A 13,266-nucleotide genomic window follows, 5' to 3' on the forward strand; every position below is an offset into this window, starting at 1 on the left:
AACAAATTAATACTTTGTTGGACCATCTTTGGCGGAAATAACGGCTTTTAGACGTCGGGGCATTGATTCTAATAACTTACAGGTATATGTGGAAAGAATTGCACGCCACTCGTGTTGTAAGGCATCTAAAAGACTTTGTTTTGAAGAAATGCTATGTTTCCGCAGGTTTTGGTCAAGACGGAACCATAAGTTTTCAATTATATTTATATCTGGAGACTGCGGTGGTACTTCCAATACGTGGTGGCAGTTATATAATAGATATTCCCGCGCAACAAACGACTTGTGCTTAGGATCATTGTCCTAGTAAAAATAGAAGTCGCCTTCGATCCCTAGTTTTTCGACACTTGGCTTAAGATTTTGCTTCAAAACGTCTATATAAACGTATTTATCCATTATGCCTGGAATATGTTGAAGATTTCCAGTTCCACCACCTGCCATGCAGCCCTAAACCATGACGGAGCCACCGCCGTACTTCATACTGGGAGTTAGGTTTTTCGGCTGAAAGTCAGTGTTTTTTTGTCGCCATACCATCTTCTTACCGTCAGAGCCAAATAAGTTAAATTTACTTTCGTCTGTAAAGAGAACCCACAAAAATATTATTATAGCCTCTACGGTGCATTATACCGTTATGAACCTTTTGCCAGAAACTCATATCCTTGTAGACATATTTCAGCGCAAACTCCAACCTTTTTTTCGATTTTTGCTGCTAATAAATGGCTTGTTTCTGGCCGTACGACCATTATAACCATGCTTTCTGAGAACTCTTCTTACAGTTTCGGGGTTAACGTGGATATTTAGCTGCTCCTCAACCATCTTCGTCAATTTTGGAGCACTAAGATGAGGATTTTTCTTCACTTCCCGCAAAATAAATGCCTCGTCCCTTTCTGAAAACGCCTTTTTTTTGCTTTCTTTCTGCTTGTTTCCTACTCTTCCTCCTCTAGTAAAGCGATGTATGATGTGCTGGACAGTTCCTCGACTTTTATTCACATATTCTGCAATTTTTCGTTGGGATTTTCCTTTTTTAAAAAGACCAATTACTAACTGTCTAATTTCAACACTTGTTTGTCGACCCATCTTTATAAGCCGCTTGATAATAAACAACTAAAACACTAAGAATAAGATGCAAGCGAAAATTAATATCCAAAAATACATATCCCGTTATTTTAAAAGAAACAATGTTAGGTGGCTCACTTTGAGTCAAGGTGAATTTATTACAGGTGACAGCAAACACATATAAGTAAAACCCTACATGTATTTGTTGTTGCGTTTGGTGCAAGCATCACGTCAAAATCAGCAAGCAAATGTAAACATACGAATGTAAACATACCAATACATTCAAACAAAGCATATCATTTTGACGTAAGCCATACCTACGGCGAAAAATTCAGCTGGGTGAATGCTGTCACCTTATTAAATCCACCTTGCTTTGAGTGTGACGTTAGTATGTGCGTTTGTTTTTGCTCTTCATTATTACTCTTACTTCGGCAGCAAACAAACAGAAAAAATACAGTAAGATTACACAAGCATGCTCACTTGATAAAGTTGACAAAAAATAATGGGTGTTTGAAAGTATTTACAAAAGTTGTTTAAACAAATATCTTCAAGGAATTGGTGGCTCACTTTGACAGTGACTCACTGTAATTTCTTCAGTAGCGAAAACGAGGAGTAAAATTCACCTCATCTTCGCTGTTAACTGGGGCAGCAGTCCTTGGTCGAGAAAACCCCTTATCATTTCGGTGCATAAAACCGGTTGTGATGGGAATGAAGTCGTTTCTTCCTCATGTTAACGGGCCCAAGTGAATCCAAATCCTTCTACAATTGATATTTGCAACTTAAAGGACATCTTGCTCTACTTTCAAGGCTGGCATTATTTTCGATTAGACATAGCCGGCATACGCTAGCTGTTGTACGCTTTATAAATAACTAGTAAAAAAGCTCGGATGAAATCATTTTGAGCAAAAATTCTACTAAAAGTTATTAAATTAATAGCGTAATTTTTTATTAAAATTGTCTTTGAAGTTCCTAATTTGTGGCAGGGAAAATATTCATAGTGAAGTCCACATATAATATATCGTGTAAAACAAACACTAAGGCTGTATTATAATTTTCTAATGCATAATTTCAGGCGGGATAATTTGAAAAGCATGTAATTACTTAAAAGTTCGGTGACATGTGGTGCGGAACAGGAGGCTTGTTTTTTTACATACTAAATTGGTATAATAAAAAGTTCTATTTGCGAAGTTAATCCGTGAATTGTTCAAATTAATAAAATGAATAAATCGTGATGCAAAAATACTTAGCATTTAGTTGCATTTAGGTATAGAATTCTGTATGGATAAATGCACATTTAGTGTTGCATTAAAAACGAAATTCACATACGCAGTGCAAAATTTTTCAGCCGACTATTTAGTGGATCTCTTTTGAAAAGATATGAAGGTGCCAAGAAGGATTTATTATAGGTGACAGCAACCGCATATAAGTAAAACCCTACATGTATTTGTTGTTGCGTTTGGTCCAAGCATCACGTCAAAATCAGTAATCAAATGTAAACATACGAATGTAAACATACCAATACATACAAACAAAGCATATCATTTTGACGTAAACCATACCTACGGCGAAAAATTCAGCTGGGTGAATGCTGTCACCTATAATAAATCCGCCTTGGAAGGTGCGCACACTACGTCAACTGATATCAAACTGAAAAGTCTGGCAACTACCGAACGACTGCTCGATCAGCGATGCGCTCCTCTATCTGTGCACACTGCAGACTTTAGTCGGCCAACAAATATACAGAAACTCATATAAAAATTGTAATTTTCAGAAAAAGAGATGGGTACCCTAAGGTAGGTGGGAATATTTATAAAAATTGCATGGTAATTACTTTTGAAACTTATTTTTTTAAATCTAAATGAATTGTTATGTCTCGGTGTACAGAATATTGAAGGTGGCGCCCTCCGAAAACAACATCTTTCATGCTTCCCTTACTCTTCATCTTTCTTTTGTTTGTTTATTTGAAGAGATGATGTCATAACAAAATCGAAAAGCGCAATCTTGTTTTCTATGAATCTTGAGTTTGGCCAGTCTGAGCACCTAAAGCCCAACATGAACAAATAAATATAGTAATCCCCCATAACACTGGCGATTGGTTCCGCGTTGTAGGAGTATTCATTTAACATTTATGTTGATTTCTTACCAGTATTTAGCTGATTCAAAATGCCAATTTTTCTCTATAACAAATAAATTTCCTTATCAACTTAGATCTTGCTACCTTTTCACTAGTTATGGCTGAAAAATAAATATTTTATTTAAAATAAAATACATATAAAAATAATACTTCTTTACCTTTCTGTACATATTATATAAGTATATGTATGTACAAATAATACTCTTACACCTCAAAAACTATGAATACAATGTAAATTTAATTAAGAACTCTGCAAAAATAAATTGAATACATTAGATATTTAATAAGATCCAGTCCGGGAGGCCAACGAAAAATTACGGGAACAGTTTTGGCCCAAATGTTGCAACCGTGTTTGTACATACTTGCGTAAATCCCAATACAACCCTGGCAGGATTCAGATATTTATACAAATTTTTTACACTGCGTAAATAGTTGTAGTTATCACATTCGTTTAATTAATAAACAGAATTCTTAGACAATTTATTTAAAAGCAGAAGCTATGGACTACGCTCCTTTAAATTTGGTGAGAATAAAGAAATTGTTTCCATATACCTGCATATTTTTAACATAAAAGTGGCTTCCAGGCGCATTTTCATGAACGGCGGGCTAATCGCTTTCTCCGGCGACATCGATATGACGACGCTTACAAGGCTGTAGAAACTTCTTTAATATATCTGCAAGATGCATTTAAATCGGCATTAATGCCAAAATCTGTGGAGTTGCTAAATACGCAAAAATGGGAATATCAGCGAAAATTATGCCAAATACAAATGCACAAACAACAACACGAGCGTTTGAAGCACAGGGAAATTGTACCACTGGCTGCTCCGCCAGTTATGTTATTGAGAACTGATAGCAATCTTAACGCACAGTCAGTAGGCAAATCCATTGACAGAACAGTACGAGAATTTGATGTTAAACTTAACCTATCACCAATGAAGCACACGAACAGTAAAGAAGCTAACGATTTAAGACCAAATTCGAATGCTAGTATTGAAAGAGCAGCTTCCGCCAAGGCACATATGAATGTTACGACTACGCCAATTGCGCAGCCACAAAATATACGGGCTAGGAGTGCGGGGGACAAACCAGCTTTTTATTTCAACGACAACGATGAGATACCATCTTTAACACCGCTTGAGCTACCTTCTTTCGAATACCAATCCTTTACTGCTTCCACACCAGCATTAACCGATTTAACCGCGAATTTACATAAAAAATAAATTTGCCCTTTCGGTATAACAATTAGATCTCTAACGTCAGCAGAAAATTTATTACCTGCAATAGATGTTTCAAATACATTATAAATAGTACATACATAAATATCATATAAGTATTAAAAAAACTGAAGTATTTTTATTTCGCTAAAAGCCCCTGCAGTAAATCCTCCATATCCGTTTCTGTTTTGACGTCCTTTAATAATAGCAAAACCTGCGCCTCCATTTCATTTAATAACGGCGGTTTGCTATATGTTATAATTAGTGTATTGTACTGATGGTGAGTGGAAATATTTGCTTGAGATGGAAGCAGTTTACATCGGCCCAGCTCAGGCACAGGGATCACTTTGTAGTACTTTTTATTAGTGGTCCGCACAACGATTGAGCCTTTTTCCGGATCTGCACTAACTTGGTACACTTCAATGGGATATGGTAAATTACGTATTCGCCACTCTATGTTTTTCTTTGTGATGCGTTTTGTTAAAATCGGTGAGCAGTTACTTTCTGAAAGCGTAAAGTCATTAGCCGAGTTTACATCGCCGTCACCTATGCATTGGTTAATTGTGCGGGGCGTTTCTCCCAATTCAATTTCCCATTCTGGTTCTCCCATCAGTTGTTTACACTTTCGCCATGCTCTTCGCTGCACAATGCCTGTATCCATGCTGTATTCCTCAGACATTTGCTGGCCATCAGGGAATTTATAGAAAACCTTCCGACAGCGACCGCTAATCATAGAATGCTTTTCAGCGCTTCGTAAGTAGTTAAGCCAAGTTTCGTAGGACATGTTGAACTCTATGCATGTCAGCTTCTAAGGGCTTGTGCAATAAACCCCTTTAAAATGTGGGCAAAATATATTCGATTACCTTGACGACTTCCCAGCAATTTGATATTTTAAAATTATTTGATCGATGGACGTTTTTATCGGCGCATGTTTTGTTGATATTTTTGAATGTTGCCATATGTCTACGATTGTTTTTATAAGTTAAGCGTGAACAATTTTAGGCAAAGTATGGTTAGGATTTTCTCCAAAGAAATCGTCTCTACAATTCCTCTGTTTAGTATAATGTCATTGTGAAAAGATTTTGATCTACCGACAACAGCCGGTACTATGTTGCCGGAACGATCCGGATTTATATGAAAGAAATTTATATGTGACGTTGACTTTAACCTTTAGCTGCAGTTTGAACTCCTTCGTAAATATTGTAGGTCACCACTTCTCATGGTAAATAGGTCGCCGAGGATTTTCCTCTCAATGAAAAAGCGAGAAAGACGGGCGAGATAATCTGCCTGGAACTGTCGACTGAAGGATTCAAAATAAATTGCCTTGTAATTATGCTTGGTTGGGAACGACAAGGACCTTACGAGGACTAGGGCTACAAGAGGTGAAGTTGCAGGACATTAGAATGTATATTCCAGAGCCATTCAGCAGGAATGAAGTGAGCCACCTACACGTACATCAGTAGGAATAGTAAGAGCGGCGAAAGTGTCTTTCGTGAATTCCGCCAAGCAGAGCAAATCAGCTTTATTATAGCTAATATAGGAGCACTAACTCACGGAAATAAAAACCGCAGGATTTTCAATCAAGGTGATATTGGGCAAATGGTTTTATACAACTTTTTGTTAGCACTTGTTTTGAAGTAATCACATATAATATATAAGAAACGAATGTATGATGTCAGAATCTTCAAACCAAGTGAGAATAAAGATCGATTATATATTACATCATATGGTTACAGACCTATCACGAATTTTTTACTGTAATCGAACACGTCAGTTGTGTTCTACGGTTATCGATCAATTCGGCTTATTCTTGTTTGGGTGAAATCGACTATTTCAATCGATATTTTTTCGAGAATAGTTACAAAAACGGGTTACTATTGCTTCACCTACATACAACCCTGACCAATACAAAGATGAAATGCAAATATTTGCCGGCAAACATATACTTGTCTCACTCAGACTAATTGTACGGTCTTTTTAATTTGCTGAGAAAGCGAGGCAGTTATTTATATGTTGAATTTGCCTGAAGAAAATACACATCATCGACTGAACTTCAATCGAAGCAGCGAAAAAAGAAGCAGCGCAGTTCTAAATTTTCACAAATATTAATCTATAAAAAGTAAGAAATTTACATTACTAGGGCAATAAGCTAAAAATAGTACTAAAGAAAAGTAATTCGTGCCTGCACACCGTACAGGGAATTTATAAAAAAACTGTTTTATTTTTGTCAGCACCTGTTTTACAGCTCAGCAACTGAAAGAGAAAGTGTTCCAGAAGCCTATAAAATAACCAATCACCAGCAAAAATGAGTCTCGTCTGGACTTTGATTGCCACTTTTCTGTATGCAGAAATTGTGGTAGTTTTGCTGTTGGTTTTGCCCATAGCAAGTCCTCACAAATGGAACCGCCTATTCAAATCCAAGTTCCTTGCAATGCTGGCCCAACAGGCGCATCTTTATTTCTTCCTTATCATGGGTGTTTTAATTTTATTCCTATTGGATGCCATTCGTGAAATGCGGAAGTACTCGACCCATGAGGCCGGCGGACACGAACATTTGAATGTCGAAATGCAGCACAGTATGCGACTTTTCCGTGCACAACGCAACTTCTACATTTCTGGTTTTGCTATATTCCTTGTATTGGTCATACGTCGTCTGGTGACGTTGATTTCAGCGCAGGCGAACTTGTTGGCACAGAGTGAGGCTTCAATGAAGCAAGCGCAAAGTGCCACAGCAGCAGCTCGTACCTTAATGGCTGAAAAGAGCACTGAGAAGGCGAAGGAAGCCACTGAGGACAGCACATTGACTGAGGTGAGTGGAATACTACAATGTTCTAGCTTTTGGTTACATTATTTTGTTTTCTGTTTTGACTTGTGGCTGTATAAATATGAGTTCTTGTACCGAAAGTTGTGGATTCACATTGTTTACGAAAATTTTTGGCGAGTAATGTACTTTTTGAATTTTTTACATACATACTATGTACATGTACTCAATGATGCTTTACATATATTTTGGAAATCGCTTGCTCAAATACATTAACCAATACCTGCCCCCTGAATATAAGAATAAGTTTATGCTGTAAAGTATATATATGTCGGGCATGTGCTGTAATTCGATTTCGCATGAAGTTGTCACCGAGAACGAGCCGACATTAAATTGCAATGATTTGGCATGGGCCAGAAATTGAAATAGCTCATTCTCTCCATTTTGAAATTGCGAAGCAGTGGTTACGCAAAATTAGTGAAAAATTACAAAAAACACTGGAAATTGAATCGTTCCAGATATTCGTCACTGCAGTTGGGAAAATGCTTTTATTTTCAGCAGGTTTGCCAACAACAACTGCTTAGCATACGTCAGTAGTTTTAACGGCTCTTTAGGGGTATACAAAGTAGAAAAAAGTGTGGGAGCATTTTTGACAATTTATGAACACTCTAATTATTCTTCATTCGAAAAATTAAATGTATATGGCGATATTCCATCAAATTACTCGCGATAAATGATTGTAATGCATAATTATAACAGACCCCGCTTCGTTTTATAGTGAATACATTTTAAACAGAATCTTGTCCTGCTTACCATTATTGCATTGACGCTACAACACCGTTTCCCATTTAAATATATGTAAATGTCGCGCTGTTTCGCTCATTTTATGTGGGTCTCGTCAATGCAGCCTATCACTTCAGGTATCCTGAAATTGTTTTAAAAATGTAAATTACGAGTACACTGGCGCGCTTCATATTCCGTTTTTCCAAACGTTATCGTTTTGGTACAGTGTATTCGCAGGCTTCAAAGTGAGATTTGCAAATTCCGTTTCGGAATGTAGGCGCGTGACTTGCAGCACATACCCGTATATACAACTTTTTGTTAAAAGATTTAAGAAATTGGATCGTCTAAACGGATTTTCGGATATGTAATACAATAAGGTTTCTTAATGCTTCTGGCGCCTGTAAAATTGCCCTCGCAAACATAGTTCTACCTTCCGAATCTAATTATTTCGTCTACTCCTTTCTTCGTTTACTCCTTCGGGGTATCTTGCACAGATATTAAAATTGCGGAGACGTGTACAAGGACTCTGTGCCAGCCTCAGCTAAAGATCAAGGTTGATTTCTTGAACTACATGTAACAGTATATTTAAAGGAACTTTAGAAATTCCATAACACAGGCATTCAAAATGTCGGTTATATCTTCAAATAAAAAATAAAAAAGAATCGCTATAAAATTTATATCACTTTCAGCTTAATGAGTTGCGCAAAAAGGTGCAAGAACTCACCGCCGACTTGAATCGTGAAAAGAAAGATAAGGAAGCTGTGAAGTCACAAGCTGAAAGTTTGAACAAGGAATACGACAGATTGACTGATGAGTACAGCAAATTGCAGAAAAAGATCACCATCAGCGACATTAGTGGCGGCAAAGGAGGCGAGAAAGATGATTAGAAAAGCAAATAGCGCCAACATATTAATCCATTTAAGAAAAAACTAATAAAACGTAATATAAATCTTCACTTCATGCAACACCACTTACCCAATTATAGTAGCAGCTGCAACGAAGCTCTTTGTCATATGCCGTTTAACATTTGGAAAAAAAGGAGACTTGGATAAAAACATTATAAATGGACTTGAATTAAAAATTTTACGAGACGGAAAGCGAATAATTTGTGGTACTAACTTATAACTATATAATCTGCACATATATTTTTATATATATTAAAAAAAAGCGTATTCTAAAAGATCAAAATTGTTTCCAATTGTTTTGTAGTTGTGTTAAGAGTTTATCTTTAGCGTGTTGGTTAACACTTTCTTACATAATAACTTATACTTTCTTTTTATATAAATAAATTTTGAATTATAAATACAATTATGTGTATATGTTTCAATTGGTGTACCAACATTTCATAATATTCAAATGTGTTTTGTCTTCGAGTAATTCCGAATACACTTCATTCTTCATGGCAAATAGAACGCCACAATTTGATCATAATATATATATTATAACTTAAAAGTTTGCCACAATTTTTGATGAGTAACATACACTAGTAATCAACCCTTGCACTTATGCATATAAAACCAGCTGCCTTTATTTTGCTGCCAGATAAAACATTTTGTGCGGTGATGATTCACTGTTTAGTACACATCAGCCAATTTTTAAAGACATTATATATGTATGCATGAAACAGTTAAGTAATGTCTACTGAAGAACAAATACGTTTTTTCATGCCTATGCATAACTTTACATTTTATATATTTTAAGGGGTTATATACAGTTAGAAGGCCGAGCAATAGCGAATTTTCCACAATTTTTTCTGAGAAAACTTTTAAATTTATTGATTTAAAAATTTGTGCACCTAATATGTTATCTTTTAACTGTATTTTAATACTAAGATTTGGTAAAAATATTTATTTGGAAAGGAGCTAGAGCTGATCTCTGTGATTTCGTCGCAAAAAAGACGTTTTGCGGTGACCACTATATCTCTGAACTGGATTCTCTGAAATTAAAAAACCAAACAGATTTCGTGAAAGTAATGTTAAATCTAGTAATTAATTGAAGTAATAATCAACATACATTTTTTTTTTGACAAAAAAGCGCTTTCTCAAAAAAAAAAAAAAAAAAAAATGGAATTTTGACCAAAATTTAGGCCTTAAATTGTTTATAAAAAAATATATTTTTATCGGTGAGAAAAAATCTTTGATTAATTACTAAAATATATATTTAGGATGCTCGTGTTAAAATTTGAGACTAATCGGCTGAAAATCGCTGAGAAAAACGCGTTTAAAGTTTGCCTTGCACTGAAACACCTTTTTAAATTTGCATGTAACTTCGAAAATATTCACCGGAACGATATTAAATTTTCTGTGTGTATTCTTAAATATATGTACAGGGTTGGCCATATTAAACTGACCCATTGAGTAACCCTATAACTTTTTACTGTAATTTGAAATCTAAGGTTTACGTCAACAAGCCAAAGACACTAGGCGCACTTAAGGCCAATATCCGACGGGAAATAGCCGCCATATCGGCCGAGACGCTGGCCAAAACTATGGAAAACGCCGAAAAACGGGCACATTACGCTATACGAGCTAAGGGCGACCACTTGCGCGATATCATATTCAAAAAGTGATGTAAACGAATCTCCTTGAACTAAATTAAATGTTTTTCACAATGAAACACAAAAAAATGTTTCTTTTTCCATATTTTTTTAATAATCACATGGGTCAGTTTAAGATGGCTAACCCTGTACATATCCAAATACGTGCTAAGGGCGACCACTTGCGCGATATCATATTCAAAAAGTGATGTAAACGAATCTCCTTGAACTAAATTAAATGTTTTTCACAATGAAACACAAAAAAATGTTTCTTTTTCCATATTTTTTTAATAATCACATGGGTCAGTTTAATATGGCCAACCCGTACATTAAGAGAAAAAAAAAAAATAAAAAAAAAAACTATTTTTTGACAATTCTAACTGTATATAACTCCTTAAGTGCTTCAGTATTTTGAATCTCCACATTTTCGTTGGCAAAATTGAATTAATTTCTTTGTTTGCAACCGAAATATTTTGTGTATTGATAACGCTAAAATACTATCACAAAATTTCGAATCATTAGCGAATAATTTGTAGCAGATATCTAAGGAACAAATATGCATTATTTTATATTTGTTGCTGTAATCAGATCCAAATGTAAGTTTCCCACAATAAACATATTTTATTTCTATGCTTGTGTGTACACAATTATGACCACCAGAAACTAACAGAAAAGCTCTCGCTCTCAGCACGTACGTAATGCCACCATTTCGGTGGTATGTAGAGGCAATCGCCTGCTTGCAAAGTAACATTATAAAAGGATACTTGTGCTGCAAGCGGAAAGCGATCAAAGTCTAGACGAGCTGCATCTAATTGCGAGGTATTACAAAGCATCTCCGAATCATGTGCATACAATTTTGGAGTATCAGTCGGTGCTGCCAAAATAATTTGCTTTCTGCCAAAAACTTGACATAGTAAATTGTGTTCAGGATCATAATGCAGCGGTGATATGGTATTTTTAGGGCCCAACCAAGCTTTAATTGACACATTCTCTACGTTTGTACAATTCTTATTGGAACGCAAAGTACAATAATCTGGTACACGAATATCTGCTTTAAGTGCGGGTATTTGGTCGAAGAGCTCATGCTGTGCCAAATATTCTATTTCTTTACTACTATTTTGACTGAACTGGCGGCGTAGAAAATCTTGTATTTTTACTAGCTGCTGAGACCACTCATCTGCCGTGTAAATGGCACCAATTTCAATAGGAACTGTTCGGTTGCCGGCTAATTTATGTAGATAGTTGAGATTGCGCCATTTCTGCATAGCTGGCCAATGGGCGATTGTGTTGAGCAGCAATGCGGGCTGTTCCGTCATAAAGCATTTTGTGCGAAAATCTTCAACGGAAGGGCAATCTAAAACTGGTATATCACACTTGCATTGTTCACGTTTTAGCTCTTCTATAATGGGAAGATCACTGCTTGGATAATCGCCTGAAAGGAAAAATTATATTTTTTAAATTTAGCATTTACGTAATTGTTGCTTACCTAAGTATTTGCTAATATGGCTTGTCAGTTGGGCTTGAAAATCATCACTACTCCCATATAACCCGTGAGTGCATCCAATAAGTATAGCCTCATCAAGTACTTCAGAGCATCGCATTAGTTGCGCTTGGGAAACACTTTCGCTAAGTAGGTAAAAAATCTTTTCAGGATTTGCAATAGTAGATTTTAAATACTGATGTATCTTAACTTACTTTGAAATAATTGGATAAAGCATAGATTTTACGCACTTCAAGTGGTACAGCACTAAAGTGACCTGTGTGTATGCGCTCCCAATATTTGTCCGCTAGGCTGCTGACAAGGTAGGACACTTCCTCGTTAAACCCAGGCGTTGTATTTGTGTCCTCAACGTCCGCAATGGCCATGCGCAAAATACTATCCGCTTCTGGTTCATTTCGTAATATTTTTTTAATTTCATCATATCTTGGCAAAAATTCACGGATATTTGCCCAAAACTCCATTTGCCTATTTTACCAGTTTTATATCAACACGCTTTCTTGTTTCTTTTAGAGTTCGTTGAACGAAACTCCAGGTCCCAATAGTTTATCTTTGGAGAACAGCTGAACTCTTATTTACATTGCAGAGTCAGCTGTTTATTAGTGATACCGGACCGTATACATTTTGTAATTATTAATCAGTGATACCAGATTAAAGTTATAATTAAAATATGTAAAAATTATTATCTGATTGTTTGCTTGTACCTTAAACTGAAGGCACTCACTTCTAATTGATGTGAATTGCATTGATCCGCTTGTGCGCTGACGACCATTATAGAAAGTGGTTTTACCTCAAAATTTTTATGGTAATTTTCTAATTTTTGGCAGCCGGGCACCAAAATTTGGGAAATCTTTAGTATATAACACGCTTTGAAAAAAAAGAGGTAGAGGTGGATAGAGGCGTGTTTCACCATCTTAAAATTCAAAACGGTACAATCCGGAGGCTATAGTTTTCAAGGGGTAGTCAGAATTTTCAAACAATTGATTTTTTTTTGAATTATCTTAAAATATAATATCTTAAAAATATTTTGTGAACATTTGAAGTGAATCCGACAAATACTTTTCGAGTTATTCAACAATTAACAAAGGGCGCTAAGGCGCTCTGGAGCGTTCGAGATCAAATAGCTAGCAGCAGCTGCAAGCAATCGACTTCTCGGGTTTTATTGTTTTGAATATAGAATGCTACGTAGGCAACATCAAATCGACATTTTGGAAGCTGCTAGATGGCTGAAGAACTATTATATGGCCTGTGGTGAACATTTTGGTGTATTTCCCATGGCCGTTG

General features: G+C 35.9%; 4 protein-coding genes across 5 annotated transcripts; 2 read left to right on the forward strand and 2 right to left on the reverse strand.

Moving 5' to 3' along the window:
• The first annotated feature begins 3,580 nt into the window (after window positions 1-3,580).
• LOC129242474 (uncharacterized) lies at window positions 3,581-4,520 on the forward strand. The gene is made up of 2 exons (XM_054879128.1): window positions 3,581-3,710; window positions 3,772-4,520. Exons 1-2 carry the CDS (start codon window positions 3,687-3,689, stop codon window positions 4,408-4,410), a joined length of 663 nt encoding a protein of 220 aa, XP_054735103.1. The 5' UTR covers window positions 3,581-3,686; the 3' UTR covers window positions 4,411-4,520.
• Window positions 4,419-5,350, reverse strand: LOC129242475 (protein DPCD). The gene has a single exon (XM_054879129.1). It carries the CDS (start codon window positions 5,186-5,188, stop codon window positions 4,544-4,546), a length of 645 nt encoding a protein of 214 aa, XP_054735104.1. The 5' UTR covers window positions 5,189-5,350; the 3' UTR covers window positions 4,419-4,543.
• Window positions 5,351-6,398: 1,048 nt separating this feature from the next.
• Window positions 6,399-9,259, forward strand: LOC129241723 (B-cell receptor-associated protein 31). Of its 2 annotated transcripts, none has more exons than XM_054878204.1 (3): window positions 6,399-6,523; window positions 6,636-7,213; window positions 8,638-9,259. In XM_054878204.1, the coding sequence occupies exons 2-3, from the start codon at window positions 6,710-6,712 to the stop codon at window positions 8,833-8,835; spliced, it is 702 nt and encodes a 233-aa protein (XP_054734179.1). In that variant the 5' UTR covers window positions 6,399-6,523; window positions 6,636-6,709; the 3' UTR covers window positions 8,836-9,259. The 2 variants fall into 2 exon arrangements, with proteins under 2 accessions (XP_054734179.1, XP_054734180.1); XM_054878205.1 differs by having other exon boundaries at window positions 6,420-6,523; window positions 6,650-7,213.
• Window positions 9,260-11,026: 1,767 nt separating this feature from the next.
• Window positions 11,027-12,509, reverse strand: LOC129241029 (bifunctional peptidase and arginyl-hydroxylase JMJD5). Its single transcript, XM_054877154.1, has 3 exons — window positions 12,180-12,509; window positions 11,971-12,127; window positions 11,027-11,916 (listed from the first exon to the last, which is right to left on the reverse strand). The coding sequence occupies exons 1-3, from the start codon at window positions 12,444-12,446 to the stop codon at window positions 11,132-11,134; spliced, it is 1,209 nt and encodes a 402-aa protein (XP_054733129.1). The 5' UTR covers window positions 12,447-12,509; the 3' UTR covers window positions 11,027-11,131.
• Between the last annotated feature and the right edge of the window lie 757 nt (window positions 12,510-13,266).

This window comes from Anastrepha obliqua, chromosome 3 (genome assembly GCF_027943255.1).
Source record: "Anastrepha obliqua isolate idAnaObli1 chromosome 3, idAnaObli1_1.0, whole genome shotgun sequence".
NCBI classification, from domain to species: Eukaryota; Metazoa; Arthropoda; class Insecta; order Diptera; family Tephritidae; genus Anastrepha; species Anastrepha obliqua.